The sequence below is a fragment of the Erigeron canadensis genome, chromosome 8 (assembly GCF_010389155.1).
Source record: "Erigeron canadensis isolate Cc75 chromosome 8, C_canadensis_v1, whole genome shotgun sequence".
Taxonomy (NCBI): Eukaryota; Viridiplantae; Streptophyta; class Magnoliopsida; order Asterales; family Asteraceae; genus Erigeron; species Erigeron canadensis.
Window position 1 is genome coordinate 36434974 of NC_057768.1, and position 17071 is coordinate 36452044.

The 17071-nt window shown below is 32.9% G+C and overlaps 1 protein-coding gene and 1 pseudogene across 2 annotated transcripts; one reads left to right on the forward strand and one right to left on the reverse strand.

The window, feature by feature from the left end:
- Positions 1-1564: 1564 nt before the first annotated feature.
- On the reverse strand, positions 1565-6846 carry LOC122578269 (fimbrin-1-like). 2 transcript variants are annotated; one of them, XM_043750189.1, is made up of 15 exons: positions 6749-6846; positions 6352-6584; positions 6019-6189; positions 5544-5776; positions 5275-5446; positions 5025-5063; positions 4842-4910; positions 4642-4758; positions 3823-4034; positions 3277-3432; positions 2885-3084; positions 2656-2807; positions 2481-2577; positions 2061-2152; positions 1565-1976 (listed from the first exon to the last, which is right to left on the reverse strand). In XM_043750189.1, exons 2-15 carry the CDS (start codon positions 6436-6438, stop codon positions 1734-1736), a joined length of 2040 nt encoding a protein of 679 aa, XP_043606124.1. In that variant the 5' UTR covers positions 6439-6584; positions 6749-6846; the 3' UTR covers positions 1565-1733. The 2 variants fall into 2 exon arrangements, with proteins under 2 accessions (XP_043606124.1, XP_043606125.1); XM_043750190.1 differs by lacking the exon at positions 6749-6846 and having other exon boundaries at positions 6352-6594.
- A 6450-nt stretch (positions 6847-13296) lies between these two features.
- On the forward strand, positions 13297-14534 carry LOC122610738 (annotated as a pseudogene).
- Positions 14535-17071: the final 2537 nt, after the last annotated feature.

Below are 17071 nucleotides of genomic sequence, written 5' to 3' on the forward strand. Positions count from 1 at the left end.
TTATTTTCAACTTAAAAACTAATATTTTTCCGTTCTTTTAAACTATATTCATAGAAAAAATGATGTGTATTATGGATTTGTGAAGAAAAAAGATTCCGTTTTTTCACTTGAAGTTTATTAAATATACAGACTGTGGCCCTGTATGTGAGCGGGCAGTACCCAACCTTAGGTACTATCGTGATACCTTTCATATGTCCATATTCATATATCTAAACAACTTATTTTCGCCTCCACAAATACAGACCATACATGTCGCCGCCACCATAAGTTGTTACGACATCTCACATGTTGTATCAGTACAACGCGCTTACCATGTTATTTGTCCTAATTTTTTAAAATTTTAGATTTAACGTAAGTGAGCTAAAATATTTTCTAAAATCCATTTATCATTGTGTATCGTATGTAGGTGAATCGTAGTCATAAATATATATTTGTAAGTTTTTAACTTTATTAAGGTATCAAAAGTCAATGTCTACATACCTAATAACAAAAAAAAATTAGTTTACTAACAACAAAGTTTGTTTATAGTTATATCGAAATGAAATTGCGATTTTGGTTATTTATTTATCAAAATTAAATTAGTGACTTATTTTTACTATAAACTTGTTACATTGTACATTTTTTATTTTGACAAAAGTGAGAGAAAGAGGTCTATTTCAATTATCGATCATAACTTGACGATGACACTTGCTATAAAGATTAAGAGATAAATAAATAGATTATGCATGTCATGTGATAAAGGTTTTAAATTAATTGTTAGGTTGATATATAATTACCCATAAAAAAAACCTTAAAACCAGAAATACAAATAAAAACACATTTTTCAAGTTCAAATTCAAATTTAAATTATCAAAGTTATTAAGAAATTATCGCACTTAATCTATGACATATGTTTGTCTACTATTTATACTCAAGTTTTTGAATTGCTAGGAACAGGCATAGGATCGATCTTGGTACTGACAGTAGCGGCCCCGGAAATCACGAATATGTAGTACCGGACCTGCGGAAGGTACTTTGAATCCCGCAATTCGAGGGATTTTCTCGGTATCGTCCACGTCCCAATCCCAAAAACCATATAAAACTAATACCGGTCCCGATCCCATCTGGACTCGGTACCACTTCCTGGTACCGGGATGAGACTGACTTAGGATTTTGTGCTCATCCTTGTGAAATGGTGAAAGTGATTTTAACACATAAACCTCAACGCCATCTAGATACAATGGTTTATCCATTTTTTGATATAATCTTTGATTTCTTTTTGCTTCCCAACGTTGTACAAGACTATGTTTTGAACTTTGAACTTTTATCGTAATATTTCGACATCTCCAAAATGATATAACAAATAACCTTTGAAAGATTTGTGTAATGATGGTGACAAATTCATAGGTATATCTATCAAACGGGAATAATAGCACCAGGACATTGAAAATTTTGAAAACTTCATACAAACAGTTATTCCATACTTGTTAATATCTCTTGTCTTTCGAATTGAACTTGCTAATATTTGTGTCGTTTCAAGATTATTCCTGGTTATGTCAAAGTACTGTCGGCATATAAATAGATATCAAAAGCCTAATATACCATCTACTAGTGATTGATTCAAAAGAATCACCCAAAAACAATTTAAGAGGTTTAAATATACACTTTGACCATATAGTCATTTAAATCTACTGTTGAAGTCCATTCCTAGTTATGTAACCTTTCTTGATTCTTGGAAAGAAAACCAACAAGATTTACAGTGAAGTAATGTCTTCAATATTTGAAGCACACGTTGTATCAGAGGCTGCATCATCAATGGTCATGTTGAAGTACTCTCCACACACAGAACCGTCATCATCGCCATTAATAGATGGGGCTGGGGATGCATCGGGTGTGACTACAACAGATGATGGTGTCGATTCAGGCTCTTCATCAGATTGTTGAAGGTAAAAGTACATGATGCTGGCTGTTAGCATAAGCATCATCTTCTGGTTCACCTGTAAATGTATTGTAATAGACAAAAGCGCCTCAGATATTCGACCCATTCACACATGGAAAGAAAGACACAGGGCATCAATTACCTCCATGATGTCTTCGGGGAGTAAAAAGATTGAGCAGCCAAGCTTTCGCGCAACACTTATGATATAAGTTGCATTCAATTTCTTCTCGTCATCTATTACCATGATCGACAATAACTATTCAGCTAAAATAATATATATTTTTTAACCATACTTAATATATATTATAATTTAGAAGTTCACAAAAAAACGGGGGAAAGCTGTAACGCAACCTACAACCCCTGCTTTGGGTTTTAAACTATGCCCATTTGACGCGTTGTCCAACCCATTCCCCCACCTTTTGCAACGTCAACAATCTATATATTATATTTACATAACTTTGTCGGTACTTAACCATAGTTACGTAGATATTATATTTCTACCCTAAATGTTCGCAAATTAGCTAAATGACCAATATATTGAATGGATGCAAAAAAAACATACCACTTACACCCTTGGTTACAAGGTTCCAATTGACAACTCTGGGCTCCACTGCAGTAAGAAGCTCAAGAAAGAATATTCCATTTGAAAGGGTTTTATCCTGCATAAACATTAAGATTAAGATAAACAACATGAGAAGCAATAGATTAACAAATTAACGCCTTTTTATTCATATCACCTTGAAACTCTCCATCTGGGAAGTTCTACCTATGTTTTTCACTTTTCTATTCGCCCATCTCAAAATATAACCATCAGTTATCTCCTGGGAGCGCGATCTTAAATGCTTTAGAAGTTGGAGCATGTTATACCTCATCAACTGCCATAGGAAAGCTGAAATGAAAGAGACATAAGTTCAAAATGGTTACCTTCTCTGCACTAAAATGAGCCCAAGATCGTTAAGTTGTTACCAAGTATGAGTTTTTTGTTCCCTTGTACAATGTCATTTCCTTGTATGTTTACGAGGGAGAATCTTAAATATTTTCCGATCCTAACAGCCTGATTACAATTCTCGACTTTTCTAAATGGCATCTTAATAGGTGGTTTAGTTGTTTGCTTCCAATTAACTGACCCCGGAGAAACTTTATCTAGAATCTCTAGAAGAATCCAACTGCATGAACAAGAGATTCACAATCAAATGTTTCTAAAAAATTGACCCAAAACAAAAATGGAAAATAGTTTAGTCTTGTATTATTGCTTCCTTTATAAAACGAGATGAAAATTTTGACCCTTTATATATAACTTTTTGCATTGTTTGAAATGTTAAACATGGGTATAGATGTATAAAAAAAAAAGTGTGTACCCATTTCTGACATCCTCAAACAAGTTATTAACATACGAAGAAATTCCAAGACCATTGATCCAGAGTCTAAAACATCTTTCTTCCCTCGACACTTGCTCATCGTCTTTCATCATCTCAGCATAAGAGACTTTGCTGCTATCGTTAGATAGACCATTCCTACACATTGTATGTTCATAAGATTGTGATAAGAAGTCACAAATTATATAATATAAGGTGCATAGTTTTCTGCCTATAACCTATAGCACATAAACCAACTAGACAATTAGTAGTATGTATAAAACGACAGAAATGGCGACCCTGGTGCACCAATGCTCTTCAGTTAAATTTTGAGAGTAATGGGCGAACACATTGAAAGTTCCAGCGAATTTGTATCATTATGATAGATATAGCTATTAGCTAATATTATTATATTAATCAGTATATTCCAAATTCAAAAATAAAAAAAATTGGAGGGTCATCATTTTGACATGTTACTGAACCATCCAAACTCGTCCATTTTGGCACCTATAGGTAAAGAATGAATGAAAATAAAGAGTCACCCCAAACCTTTCATGGAATAGTTGTGCAACAAACGCCAAATTTAAATTTGTGGAGCCATCAACTATATCCTTTGGAGTCAAGTATCTTTTGCATTTCATTCTCTCGGCATGCTCAAGTACCAATTGGACACGTTCAGCAGGATCCTTTATATCTAGTGTGACTGGATTGCAATGTTCTGGTGCAAGAACATTAAGCAGGTAAGCATAAGCTTCTGCATCCTACAAATGTATTATAAATATGCCATTAGAAGAAAAAAAAAACTCTAAGGTTCAATCTCCATATGTGTAGTACAAAAACTTTGTAAAATGAAATGAACACTACATAAGTAGGAAGATTAACACTACAAAAATATAAAATGACTTCAACAAGATCATCTTCTTAATACTTTTTTAATATATACCAATTTGTATCATACTTGTTATAGTATAACTATATTTGTCAAAAAAATACTTTGTATCTATCTCTCTCATCTTTCACTATAACCAACCTGCAAATTTGTATTTTTCAATCTAACTTAACTCACACGACGAGAAACATCATATGGAAAGGAAAAAAAAAAAAAGAAGAAAGCATGATTCGTTGGTTTGTTAACTTTTGGTAATTTTCCTTCTTAAAAATGGGTTTCGTCCAGTTTTGACTAATTTGGGTTGTTCAAACCGACTCACGCACCACCAAACAAACGAGCCGGTTAAAACCTCTAAAACCTGGTTCGACGGGTTTAAAAACATTGATAATACCCACCAGCATAAAAAGACATTAACATACTCAAAACAAATAAAGATACCTTCATAAGGAGACCTTGTCAAAACTGGAAGAGAGTTATACCTTCAAATCCGAAGAGAAATTTGTTACGGTTTTTTCATAGCCTGCTTTCTTAAGATGAAAGTTCATCCACTTTAATAATACTTTCTCAGGAGCTAACGTTACAAGCTCTTCAACATCCTACAAAAGAATGGATGAACCACATGCATGCATGTTGATTGTTGAATAACCTTAGCGAGCAATCGAGAAAGAAAAAAAATTACATCATCTTCATCCATCAATTCTAGAAGCTGAGGTGTTTTCCTAAGGTTGAGATCTGCTAGGAGTTGTATCTGTAGGTGTCACCATTACAAGCAAGTGCGACAAGTTGTATACATTAGAAATGAATACAAGATGCATGGATGCAAACAACTTCAGTTTATGTGACTATACATACAAAAACTAACCTTTATGATTTGAGAAATTAGGCCAAGTACCAAATGAGGCTGCAAAATTTTTGAGTTTAAGTCAGAAGACTACTACATACATGATGTATCAAACTAAGGAAGGGAGTGCTTGAATGAGGTGACTAAATTCACTTTTAAGGTAGGTCTGGCACAAATTTATTTTCGAATTCGATGGATAATTTGACTCCGCTTCCAATATTTCAAGCCTCAAAAATATGGTAACTAAAAAATTGCCAGCCAAATAACTTACTTTTCCTTCAGCCAGGTCCTGGCTTCCAACATTGACTACAGTGCAACCTATAGCCTTCGCAGAGTTGAGGCAAAGAGTATGATTTTCATTTCTTTCCCAAAGATTGAGTTCTTTCTTGGTATTTATAGCTCGATCATCTATTGTATTAGGTACAGCCACATTGATAAGTTTACTGCATAAGACCATAATGATATATCAAAACCATTATGATCAATCGGCTTGTGAAGTCATGACAAAGTAGAGTAAAACACCAGACCCTGCTTAAATACCATAGAAGAACTCCATCTTTAACAAGATCAAACAAAGCATTGGTGGATGAATCGATTGGAAGAAACTGCTTCATGAATGGATCATCTCTAAGATAACTATTTATATGTGCAACATAAACTTCTTTCTCGGAATTTTGTACAGTGTGTAGCGTGGATGTTGCTTTAAGAAAAGTAGATGCGTTCTTCGAATTCCCCAATTTCTTAGCAGCTTGTGTTTGTAAATTAATGTAAGCCTGCCCATATAATGCATGTAGCTAGATATTAATCCACACCTTGGTGTGTACAAAAAATGAACACAAATTACTACTTAAAATGATCAAGCAATGATGAAAACACAGTCGTCACATGTTTGTTTATAACATTTCCCTCCATTCTCCATTCTTCATTACATGGGTCAACAAAATAAAAACGTTAAATGGCCTAAACATGTTGAAATTAAAAAAAATGCAATAAACAATAGACATCGAGTATTTACCTCGAGAAAGCCTTCAAAATCAAGTTTTGTTCCCTCATCTGTACCCGGCTCACACAATATTTCCCTTATCTCATCTTCCTTGAAGATCACATTGAAAGGCTTCAAATTCACAAGCAAGGGTGGCAAGTCACTAGTAGTTACTTGACCATTTTCCTTCTTTAAATGTATAAACTATACACCAAGAAAAACAATAAAACATCAAATATCTCTTTAATGTGGAAAAGTATTAACTTTTTCTTTTTGAGGAGAAAAGCAATATAACCCAAGGAGTTAAAGTGGGACCTCGTTTGGAAAATCCCAAGTATTCACCGCTCAAACACCTCGATAGATTACCTTAGACTTAAGGCTACGAAGTTGAGCTTGCGAGAATTGATTCTGAAGCCTTTGATCCTTAACACGAACACCTTCAAATTTAGACATTTCCTCCTTCCCAAAGTTTACAACTTTTTGCAAACCCAGGAAAGAATCCAATCAAGATTTCCCTCTCAAATTCTTCCCCTCACAAATATCAATCACCATAAACCATAATGAATGAGACACCAATCAATTTTTACAGCACCCAGAATCTAAAAACATAAATCCATCAACCAAATGATCAAATAACACAAACCAACAATTTAAATTAATATAAATATACAAATGTCATATATACATTCAAGATTAATGAATTAAGCCACCAAAACAAACGAATGAAATTCATTGGGACATTTTATCAAAACGAACACATTACCTGCAGAATTAGACATTCGTACATGAATGTCCAATTGCAATTGATTTCAACAATTTGAGTCCAAAAACATCCAAATAAAGTATTAACAAAGATTATGTAATGTTGATTTAGGAGACAATGTGGGTAAAAACTAAAAGGGGCTTAAAAATGGCTTCCCTTTTTGTGGATGGATGTAAAAGTAGTTTTACATGTGTAAATCTACATCAGCAATTACTTGTAAGCATCCACGTCATTTCCTTTAGTATTTTAATATTTATTTTGTGTCTCAAAATGACCCTGTGCGATACATAGACAACTCTAAATAATTTTTGTTTAAACTTTATTTTAAGATTGTATTAATGAATAAATATAATTGAGTTGGACATAATAAAAATATTCTTATGAGTTGATTAATTTAAAGAAGAAGAATGCTAGATATACCTTGGGATTTATTAATGATACACGAGGGCTTAAAACGCGTACATTGCACGCCGGAGAGAAATTATAAAATTGATTGCCCATAGTAGACGCATATAAGAAGGATTATGTTGGTTACCTGGATGTTATAAGTATTATGAATTTTCCCCCACTTTGATATATAGACCCACGTGGATGCGCTATAACCTTAAATAATTTTTTTAACACCAGTATAAGCATGCATGTAGCAAAGTAAATATACTCCTATTACAACTAATGACCATTTTAAAAAAAACTAATGACCTAAAATGCATAGAAAAGTCTTATTTAGCACTAAAATAGACCAAATATACCTCATAATTTTCATCACAAATTTGACAGGCTGTTCATTGTATAAGATTTGAAATTTATTGATCATTCATTTTAACTCCAATAGCACCAGTTGCATCTACAATCCTAACTTGCACATTAAACCTACAAAAAAAAAAACAGATATACAATTTTATCACACAACTTAATGATTATAGAGTTTTAATATGAAATATAAATATATACCTAGGATTGATGAGAACTCCTTCTTTGTTACATGAACAACAAATCCATATTTTGTTGTCCCTTAAAGCATCAATAATGTCGAATGCATCCATGTAGAGACCGGTCAACTTAACTTCTTGAGAACAGTTCATACATTCCATTGAATACCATAACTGGTCGGTTGGAATAAAACCGATTATTGCAACAACAACCACTTTATCAAACTGTCAAAATGAAAATGTTTATACATTAGAATGTTAAAAAGCTAGTTATAAATTCGAAAGAAAGTTATGTTAAAAAGTAATCTAATCAAAAAAGAAAAATTCTCAAACAATGAATACTTACATGTTCGTCCATCAGGATCATCTCAATACTACCTATGTTATTAACATCTCCATATAGAGGTTGCTTCCATAGCCGCAAATTCTAACAATTATCGTACATGGCTTATTATTTGGACGCAAATTTCTAATTGAAACATGGTTTAGTGAAGCCATGCTAAAATTGATTTGTTATGTGTTTACGTTTTGAAATGCCTTAAAACTGAATGGAAGTGGCCTTATATAGACATAGACATGCAAGAAAGTAATCGCCACAAGCAATACACGAACGGTTACATATTCAAATTTTCAAAAACTTGAACTTCTTGAAAGCATAACTAATCCGTTTTCGAAAATTTGAACTTCTTATAAAAGTAACTAATCCGTAGACCTTCCAAGGAACAATATTGTAATGATTTTTGGGCTTTCTTGCATTTTTAAGCATGCCACATAGGCAATAACTAATAAATTTTGAAGTGAGATTTATATAATGCAGGGATGAATAAATATCTATTGTTAGAAATATAAATAAAAGAAATAAAAACTACATAATACCTATGTAAATATGTATTTTTATACAAATATTATTTTATAAATAATAGCTTGTCTGTAAATGTAATACTTTTTTTAATTTTTATGTTAAATCATTTTGTCTTTAACATATGTTTTACGTTTTTTTTTCTCGTTTATTATGTTTTTGAGATTTTGTCACATATTTGATTTCAATACCTTCTATATACATATACTAAGGATTACAATAACAATAGATATTTTTGTTAAGACTTAACAAAATGTTATACTATTAAAATTGTTTTTCTTTAAGTTAGTTTAGACTGAATAAAATTTAGATCGTCAAACAAAGTAGATGAATAAAATTATTCTGGTGTTTATAACTTAATCACATTATGTCCCAGATGGCCATTGTCCATGTATTTCATAATGTTCAATCGTTTCAGTTTTTGTAACAATCTACATAATAGATTAACAAGAAAGAGTCAGACTAGGTCGGACTCTTGAAGGTTTGAGAAGTTAGTCATGTAAATTTTATTTACATCAACAATGCAAAGAAAACCATCTAATATTCTCTTACATTTATGAATTCAACTTCTTTAATTCTTACATGAACCGATAGTGAAATATATATTATGCTGGCATAAAAAAATGCAAATAGAATTAAGAATCAACCTTAAATGGGCTTAAACCATATAAACAGTCCAGGTTGTTTAGTACATTTTAGAAAATTACAGCATATGAAACACAAGTAAAAATGAAAAAGAAAAAACAAATGAACACCGCTGATGATGTACCCCATACAGAGCTCTAGCTCCGTACCCGAAGCAGAAGCAGAATACGAAGCCATCTTCGTAAAACAGGTAGAATTATTTATCTATATGCCCAAAACGGAGCTCGGTCTCCGTCTAAAATAACCATTCCAGAGCAAGTACCGAGCTTCGGGGAAATATATGACAAAGGTCGGACATAGATCTTTCCCATGATTATCCGATTAAACATATATTAAAGCTCCGACTAACTCGGACACGGTTTGGTAACAAGATTACCACAAATCTCTTCAAAGAATGAAACAAGATATTCACAAAGTAGGAAGAGATTTACCCTAATTCTCTTACCCTCCTCTCCAAGTTATCTGTCCTCTATATAAATAGAGGAAGAAGCCATACGACACATTCGTCATACACAATATACAAAAATCCCTCAGATCATCTATCGTTTATTCGACCTCTAAATAAACCCAAAACTATCCCATAAACCCTCAGTCGCACAAAACGACTTAGGGATCATAAAACAATCAACACCCTCAGCTTCGTTAAGACGACTGAGAATAAACAATCATAGGCGTAAAGCGGTTTTCGACCCTCTGACCAGAAGAGAATCGCCAACAAAGCACCACCAAAACTTTCACCTCCCACTCACACCTCCAGTTGAGCCATAGTATGATTCTTTGATCAAACAACCGCCATATACTAATATATCTCACAATACTATTTCCCAAAATTTCCATCGTTAGTTTCAGTAAGACAGTAAGGCCTAGCCGAGTGTCCCTTTTCCTTCCCTCGATCTCTGTAGTCACACTATTTTTAGAGATTGAATAGGGAACATGCATGAAACTATTTGCATTAATATGTAGCATTAAATTGTTCAATCATTTATGACTATGTATGGAGGGTGTAACCAAACTTATTGAAAATCAGCTCTATTCAAGATTTCGAGTCAAGTCAGTCATGCATTCAAATACTGAGATCCATAAAGTTCACTAGCTTATCGATTTAATTATATCAACTTTTGTAACAGGTACATATTAAGAAGAAAACATACAAGATAAGGTACATATTAAGAAGAAAACATACAAGATAACGCTGTTACATGAGAATACAATCAAAGTTGAAACGAGTTGCAGCTTTAAAGTCAAGTTCATGTCTGGTATTGTCTTGGCATAGTTGCATCCTTACTAAAGAAACCCAACTAATTAAAAGTGATTTTGAAATCAAATAAACTCGGACCCACCGTAAGTAAAAGATCTAGATACTATTACTAATTGTGATATGATTGTAAGTCAAGATATCTTAAGTTGTAGCCTTGTGTGCCAACTCATGTACTCATATAACATTCAATCAACCAAGGAAAAGTCATTATTATCTAGAGAATGTATCGCGGCTACCATCATGTTTTGACATATGTATTAATGAAATTTACAAATTTTATATACACTATGATTTAATTTTTTTTTTTAAGAAATCATTCACTATTATAAATTAGGCAAAGACACTTTTCATCTCTATCTCATCAAGTCCTTTCTTAAAATATCTCTTTCATGCATGAACATACTAACATAAATAAAATCTAATGTTTACCCCAAATTCAATCATATTGTGTTCATAAACCTTCATCTCCCTTTCAAGAGATTATATCATCCGATTCATCAATACAAGATACACCAAAACCGGCTAATCTTAAAAAAAACCCGTTGGATTCATAATGTTGTCGATAATCGATTTTGGATCATTTTCTTGTTTGATGATTAGGAAAATGGATAGATGAAATGGTCGAGTTTCTCCATCTTTATTTGCCCCTTGATTTCTGGTTCTTACTTTGCCGATCATAGATCCCTCTCATTCCAAGGTAAAAAGGACAATATGTTTTATTAATTAATCTTTGTGTAGTGTTTTTTTTTATTATGTAGATTACAATGGGAAATGAAAAAAAAGCGTTTTATAGGCTTTGTAATTAAATGGTGAATGAAGCATTCAAATTATTAGATTTTGTCAACTATTTGATAGATTGAATTATGCACAATTGTTACATTTACTATTCCGAATTGGTGTTGGATAAAATGCGTACAAGTTGTTGTTTGATAAAATGTCTCATTTAATTATTTTCCATCCATTTTAGTTTTTTAGAATATATATAATACCAAGTAATGAAGTGTGAAGTAACAAAATTAACATTTGAAGTTTGAACATTAACATTAACAATAAAAAATAAATCCCAGCCTACTTCGATATTCTGTCGTCGGTGGTACGAAGCTGCCAGGTACTAAAACACTTATGATAATCGACATATGTCATCCCCTTTCTTCTTATTCAAAATACCTTTTTTTTAAAATATTATTGGGCGGATGTAATTAACAAAATAAGGAGGGTAAGACCCTTATGGACTGAAAAAATAATAATTTGTAAGTGTATTTTTTCCCCTAAGCCCAACCCAATTTAACTTTTTAATGCCCCTCATTCATAAGCCCAAGTGACCAACTACGTAACATCAAATTAAAATCAATAACAATCCTTAACTTATACGGACTCCATTCGCAAAGCAAAATCTTTATTAGATTACAATTTAATTAGTAACCCCTATTTAAAAAGGAATTAGTCAAACGCCAAAGCAAAGGCTCGATTTCAATTGTCTTAACTTAAAATTGTGTATTGGTAAGTAATTTACTATTAGTTGTTCTTGGTTGTTACAATTACCAATTATGTATTCATATTAGTTTGATTATAGATAATATATTTTTTGGCAGTGGAGATTAATTTATAATCAATTTTGGAACTTTTTTACTACTTTCACTTGCTTTAGATGATTTTATTAATTTTGTTTAGATAAATGGAAAAATATCTTAACAGAACCGTCTTCATTATCGTGATATTTGATGAAAAATCTCTAAGTAGAAATAATTCTAATTGGTGATGTGTTTTTGAACTCTTGTATAATTTGTACCATAAAGAAAGAAGTACTCGCTAAAGTTAAGATTGAAGATGTAATGACTCGATTCCACAAGTTGGGAAACCGTAGTTGTTGATTGTAGGAAGTTTACTTGGTTATTATGGTCTGTTGAAGTTTACCATATGGCCTGTTTTTAAGTTAGCTTTTGTTTTTTTAGTGCTCTATTTTACTGTTTTGTATGCTCTTTCTTTCTTGTATTATTTCTGTTTTTTGTGTTGTTTAGTTGCTTGTTTACTGCTGTTTTTTTGCTAGTAATTGCCTGTTTAAAGCTCTCCTTTAAGTTGTTGTTATATGTTGTTTATTGGTTGTTTGTATGCTATTTTAAGCTGATTTTTGTTGTTATTTAAGCTGTTTTTTTTCTTGCTATTTAATGGATGTTTGTTGCGGTATCAAGCTGGTTTTTGCTGTTGTTGTTAAGTATAGTACAATTGTTGGTAATGCGCAGAATTTCATGGTTGTCATATACTTATATATATATATATATATATATATATATATAATACTTGTATTTCAGTTGAATCTTACAGTTTAATGTGTGCCTTCTACGAGGCCAGGGCCACACCCGTTACTTAAAAGGCCTACAATCTATAGGGAGGGTTTACGCACTTTTCTGGTCCCGCCCTATTGTGCTTTCCTGGTTCCTTCGCCATGAGGTTTGAAGTCGGGTCATTGGGGGTAGGTCCAGGATAACTAGTCCCAATACCCCGTTGAGCGAGTTAGCTGTTGAAAAAGAAGCCCGAAAATTTACTTGATTATTACGTTTTATAATTGGATTTACAATTTATAATTGGATTCTTGGAAAGGAATAGTTAATTGTGTTTTTGTTGGTGTGTATGTGTCTGCATAATCTCCAATGTCTTGTCAACTCTATATACAAGACAGTAAAAAAATTTTAAATATGAGAATGTATTTCTTAGGTTCTGATACTAATTAATTACTTTCAATTTTTATCTAACAGCTCAGGGTTTCATCAGTTTGTTAGTACAGATAAACATCAATTGAGGGTCGGGCATCTTTCATCGACATAATATTTCAAAGTGGTTCCAGGTAACAAAAGAGCATATGAGGGACTTACCACAAACTCGATGTAAAAGTGATTTCTCGAGTCTTCCTTGTGATGTAGTTTTTAAAATTCTTCTTCTGTTTCCTACAAAAGACCTTTTAAAACTAAGTGTTGTATGCAAGACATGGCATAGGCTGATTAACAGTCCTAATTTTGTTGAACTTCACAAGAATCAATGTGAGATGGTTCTAATCTTTTTAAAGTTTTCCTCTAAGTCACAGCCCAACAATCAACTTAATATGTTTGCCCGGGCCCCAACTACTAATACAAAACGAGATCGTCAAATCCATTTATTGGAGTTTGAAGATAACGTTAGCAAGATTAATGATTTAAACATATGCGGATTTGGGAATATCCTAGCAACATGTGATGGTTTGTTTTTGGCAAGAAACAGCACAGGAACCTTACTAGTCGTTAACCCAATGACACGAAAAGTTCTCCGAGTTAAATCGGGAACGGTCGTTCCACATCATGAGGAATCATTTGGGTTTGTGTTTAATCGTCATGCACGAGATTATATAGTTGTACATGTATTTCATGATAAATCTGGTCATGTAGACAGTGAGATATTCAGCTTAAAGAGAATGTCATGGAGAGGATGTAATGTTCCTTCTTTTGGACTTTTTAGAGATTTCAGTCGAAAAGCAGTTGCAGCCTCAGGAGTGTGTATTGGCTTCCTAGAAATCAGAGTGTCAATTATCTTGTGTCAATGGACATAAAAGAAGAAAAGTATGTCTGCAAGAATCTTCCCGTGAATAGCAGCCGTGTAGATGATAAACTTTTGGAAAATGGAGGTTAGTTGAATTTTATTCGTCAAATGACAGTTTACAGATTTCAGTTATGGACGTTGAAGAGGTGTAACTGTGAGGACAAATGGGTGAAGAGGTATACAACAATATGGATGATAACGTATCGAGCTTGGTTCCTGTGTTCTTGACAAAAAATGGTAGATATTTGATTTTCAAGAAGTTAAAAGCAGTGACTCGTGGTCATGATATGGAAAATGTGAAAATGGAACTTGAAAACGAGATATACAAATATGATATGGAAGATGAGGAAATGAAGAAAGTGCCTATAGATGATGAGAATATGGTGTTTCGTGGCTATATGGGATTCCCGCATGCAAATACACTTGTTTCCTGGGAACCTTCTGCGCCACTGTGGTAGTAACCGGTGATTTGACTAGATCCAGTCCATTACTGTTCAGATATGCAGTATATAGAATTTAACGTACTTGAACACACCATGTTAAGCACAAGCCATGTTAAGCACTTTAACACAACATGTTAATGTACTTTTGCTATATAATAATTCTGATAATAAACCATTTGAGCCTTCCCGCACTATATATCCCAAGACCAAATAAGAAAAGATACTTCAATCCGAATGTAGTTTCAAGTTGTTCAAGTTTGTGTTATGATTCAGACAATTAGTATTGAAAGTTGCTCAAGATTTAACATACATATTGGGCACTGACAGTAACCCATGAATGATATCAAAATGTAAGTACTAAACATAAAGAGCAAATATCAAAATGTACTCATAATATCAACCTTTACATGATCATTAGGTAACAAATCAAAACCAACAAACATATTTCCCAACAAAACTATATTCCAGATAAGGCTCTATACATAATAACTTGCGGAGATCAACAATTAGGTTTGCACATTGCACCTCTTGTATATCTAGACGTATAGTGATGATACTAACAACTATCAGGCTTCTTGCCACCAAGTTAACGTATACAAAGATCACCATAATATAATGGAAAACCTCGTGCTTGTAGTACCCGAAAACCCAAAGCTTTTGTAGCCAATCCGTTAAAAAAACGTTATTGAGATGGTTTAGTTGGGCCTTTCTTTCTTGATGTCAAAAGTGTAGTTAAGCTCCAAATAGCATTCCTTTATGGTTTGTTAGCCCTCCATAGGCCCAATTTAGATGCGGTTCTATTAAAACTACAGTATCAAAATAAAAATAATTTTTTTTTTTACTAATGTAGTCCCATTATCATCAAGTGCACATCTCATTTGCTGTTTCTGTCTAACTGGCCCAAATTAACATTTATTTATATATAACTTTGTGGCCCAAGATAATATTCCTGGTAACATCCAATGAATGATTATAATAAAACTTTTGGATTTTTTAAGGCATTTAAGTTTATGTTGCTTGGAGAAATGCATATTGAAGTTTAACCTTTAAAGTTGTAATTTGATATTTAATTTTATATTATAATGAGATTATATATTTTTTGGGATTTTTATTTAAAAATTAACCTTAGTACCTAGTTTTTTTTTAAAAGAAATTTCTTAATTTACCCAAATTTTTTGAATTTTCACAAAATACCCATAAAATCACAATAATTTTGTAAAATCTCATAAAGATGATGAAAATCGCATAAAGAACATAAAAACTCTAAAAATTTAATAATCATTGTGTAATATGTCGGTAGGATTCTATATTACTTAAAATAAACGAGTATAAGTGTGATTTAATCGACAATATGGTAAGTCTAATGAGTTTCCATGTCCTGATGTCTAGATGATAGGGGTTTTCATTGAGAGGTTTAAATTGGGATCAATTATGCAATGCATACTGTAACACCCCAAAGATTTTAAGGTAAGAGAAATTAACCCCTCTTTATAGTTTTGACATTAAATTAATTTCCTAGTATTTTATTTTCGGTTATGGGGTTAATTTAGTTGGAATTTTAGTGGATAGCGGGTAAAATACCCACAAAGGTTGAGGTGGGTCGTGGCACCCATAGAGAGTGCCAGACACTTGCATTTTCTCTTTACTCACACTTCCACTAAACTTGCTCTTCACCTCTTCATGCATCTTCTTCATTCCTTCATCAAAGATCAAAGTTTAATTCCTTCAATCCAGAGATAGAAATCATAATATTAATCATCATCATCATCATTTTCTATCAAGCAAATTTAAAAGTTAGGGTTTGAGTGGTGAATGGTGGTGGCCGAAAATCTAGAAGAAAAGGGGAAAGATTTGTGAATTGAAAACCTTAAGTAATTGTCTTCCATTGTTGAGGTAATGAATTTCCCCAATTTAACTTTATCATTTCTCATGAAATTAGGGTTCATAAGTGAACCAATTTGGGGGTTTTTGCTAGAGAATGAATTATGGGTAATTTTTCCCCAATTCCTTAGTTAACCTAGTTGTCATTGAGTTATATAATGTGTTTGATTATGAAGTTGATAAGTGCATGTGATAATGTCAATTTGTGAGAAAAGATGAGTTTTGACTAGTTATGGAATTGTTGATGAAAATGGTAGATTGAGCTACCTAGTGTGTTTGTTAAAGAAAATGAAGCTCAATGACAAATGGGTTGGGTTTTGGGTATAGAAAGGCTAGTGATTTAGTATGACTAGGTTGAGCTAGTCAAGTGTGAATGTAAGCTTAATGCATTTTTATGGCATGATCATAGGTTGAAGCTTGCTTGTACTTGTTCGTTTAGCATTATTGTCCTTGTAGCGGAGGAGGTGAGTTTTCTTGCATACCTTTATGTATACGTAGGGCCAATTACCATGAGATGTGAATGTTCCAAGCATGGTAATTGGTTCAGTGTTAAGCCCATGTGGGGCATTGTTTATGAGGCCTAAGAACCTCCGGGGCCTAAGAATCCCGATAGTTGATGTGATATGAGGCCTAAGAACCTCCGGGGCCTAAGAATCCCGATAGATATGATTTGTTATGATTGTTTAGCTTATATGGATCCATATATGTGTTGATAGTGTGCAAGGTGAGCATGTAATTGTG

Excerpts from the sequence above, each read along its gene's own strand:
- LOC122578269 (XM_043750189.1), bottom strand. The coding sequence starts at position 6,438 with ATGTCTAAATTTGAAGGTGTTCGTGTTAAGGATCAAAGGCTTCAGAAT. Across the intron at positions 5,064-5,274 it reads AGGACCTGGCTGAAGGAAAA|CCTCATTTGGTACTTGGCCT; the intron begins GTAAGTTATTTG and ends AAAATTTTGCAG. Across the intron at positions 4,911-5,024 it reads TAATTTCTCAAATCATAAAG|ATACAACTCCTAGCAGATCT; the intron begins GTTAGTTTTTGT and ends TGACACCTACAG.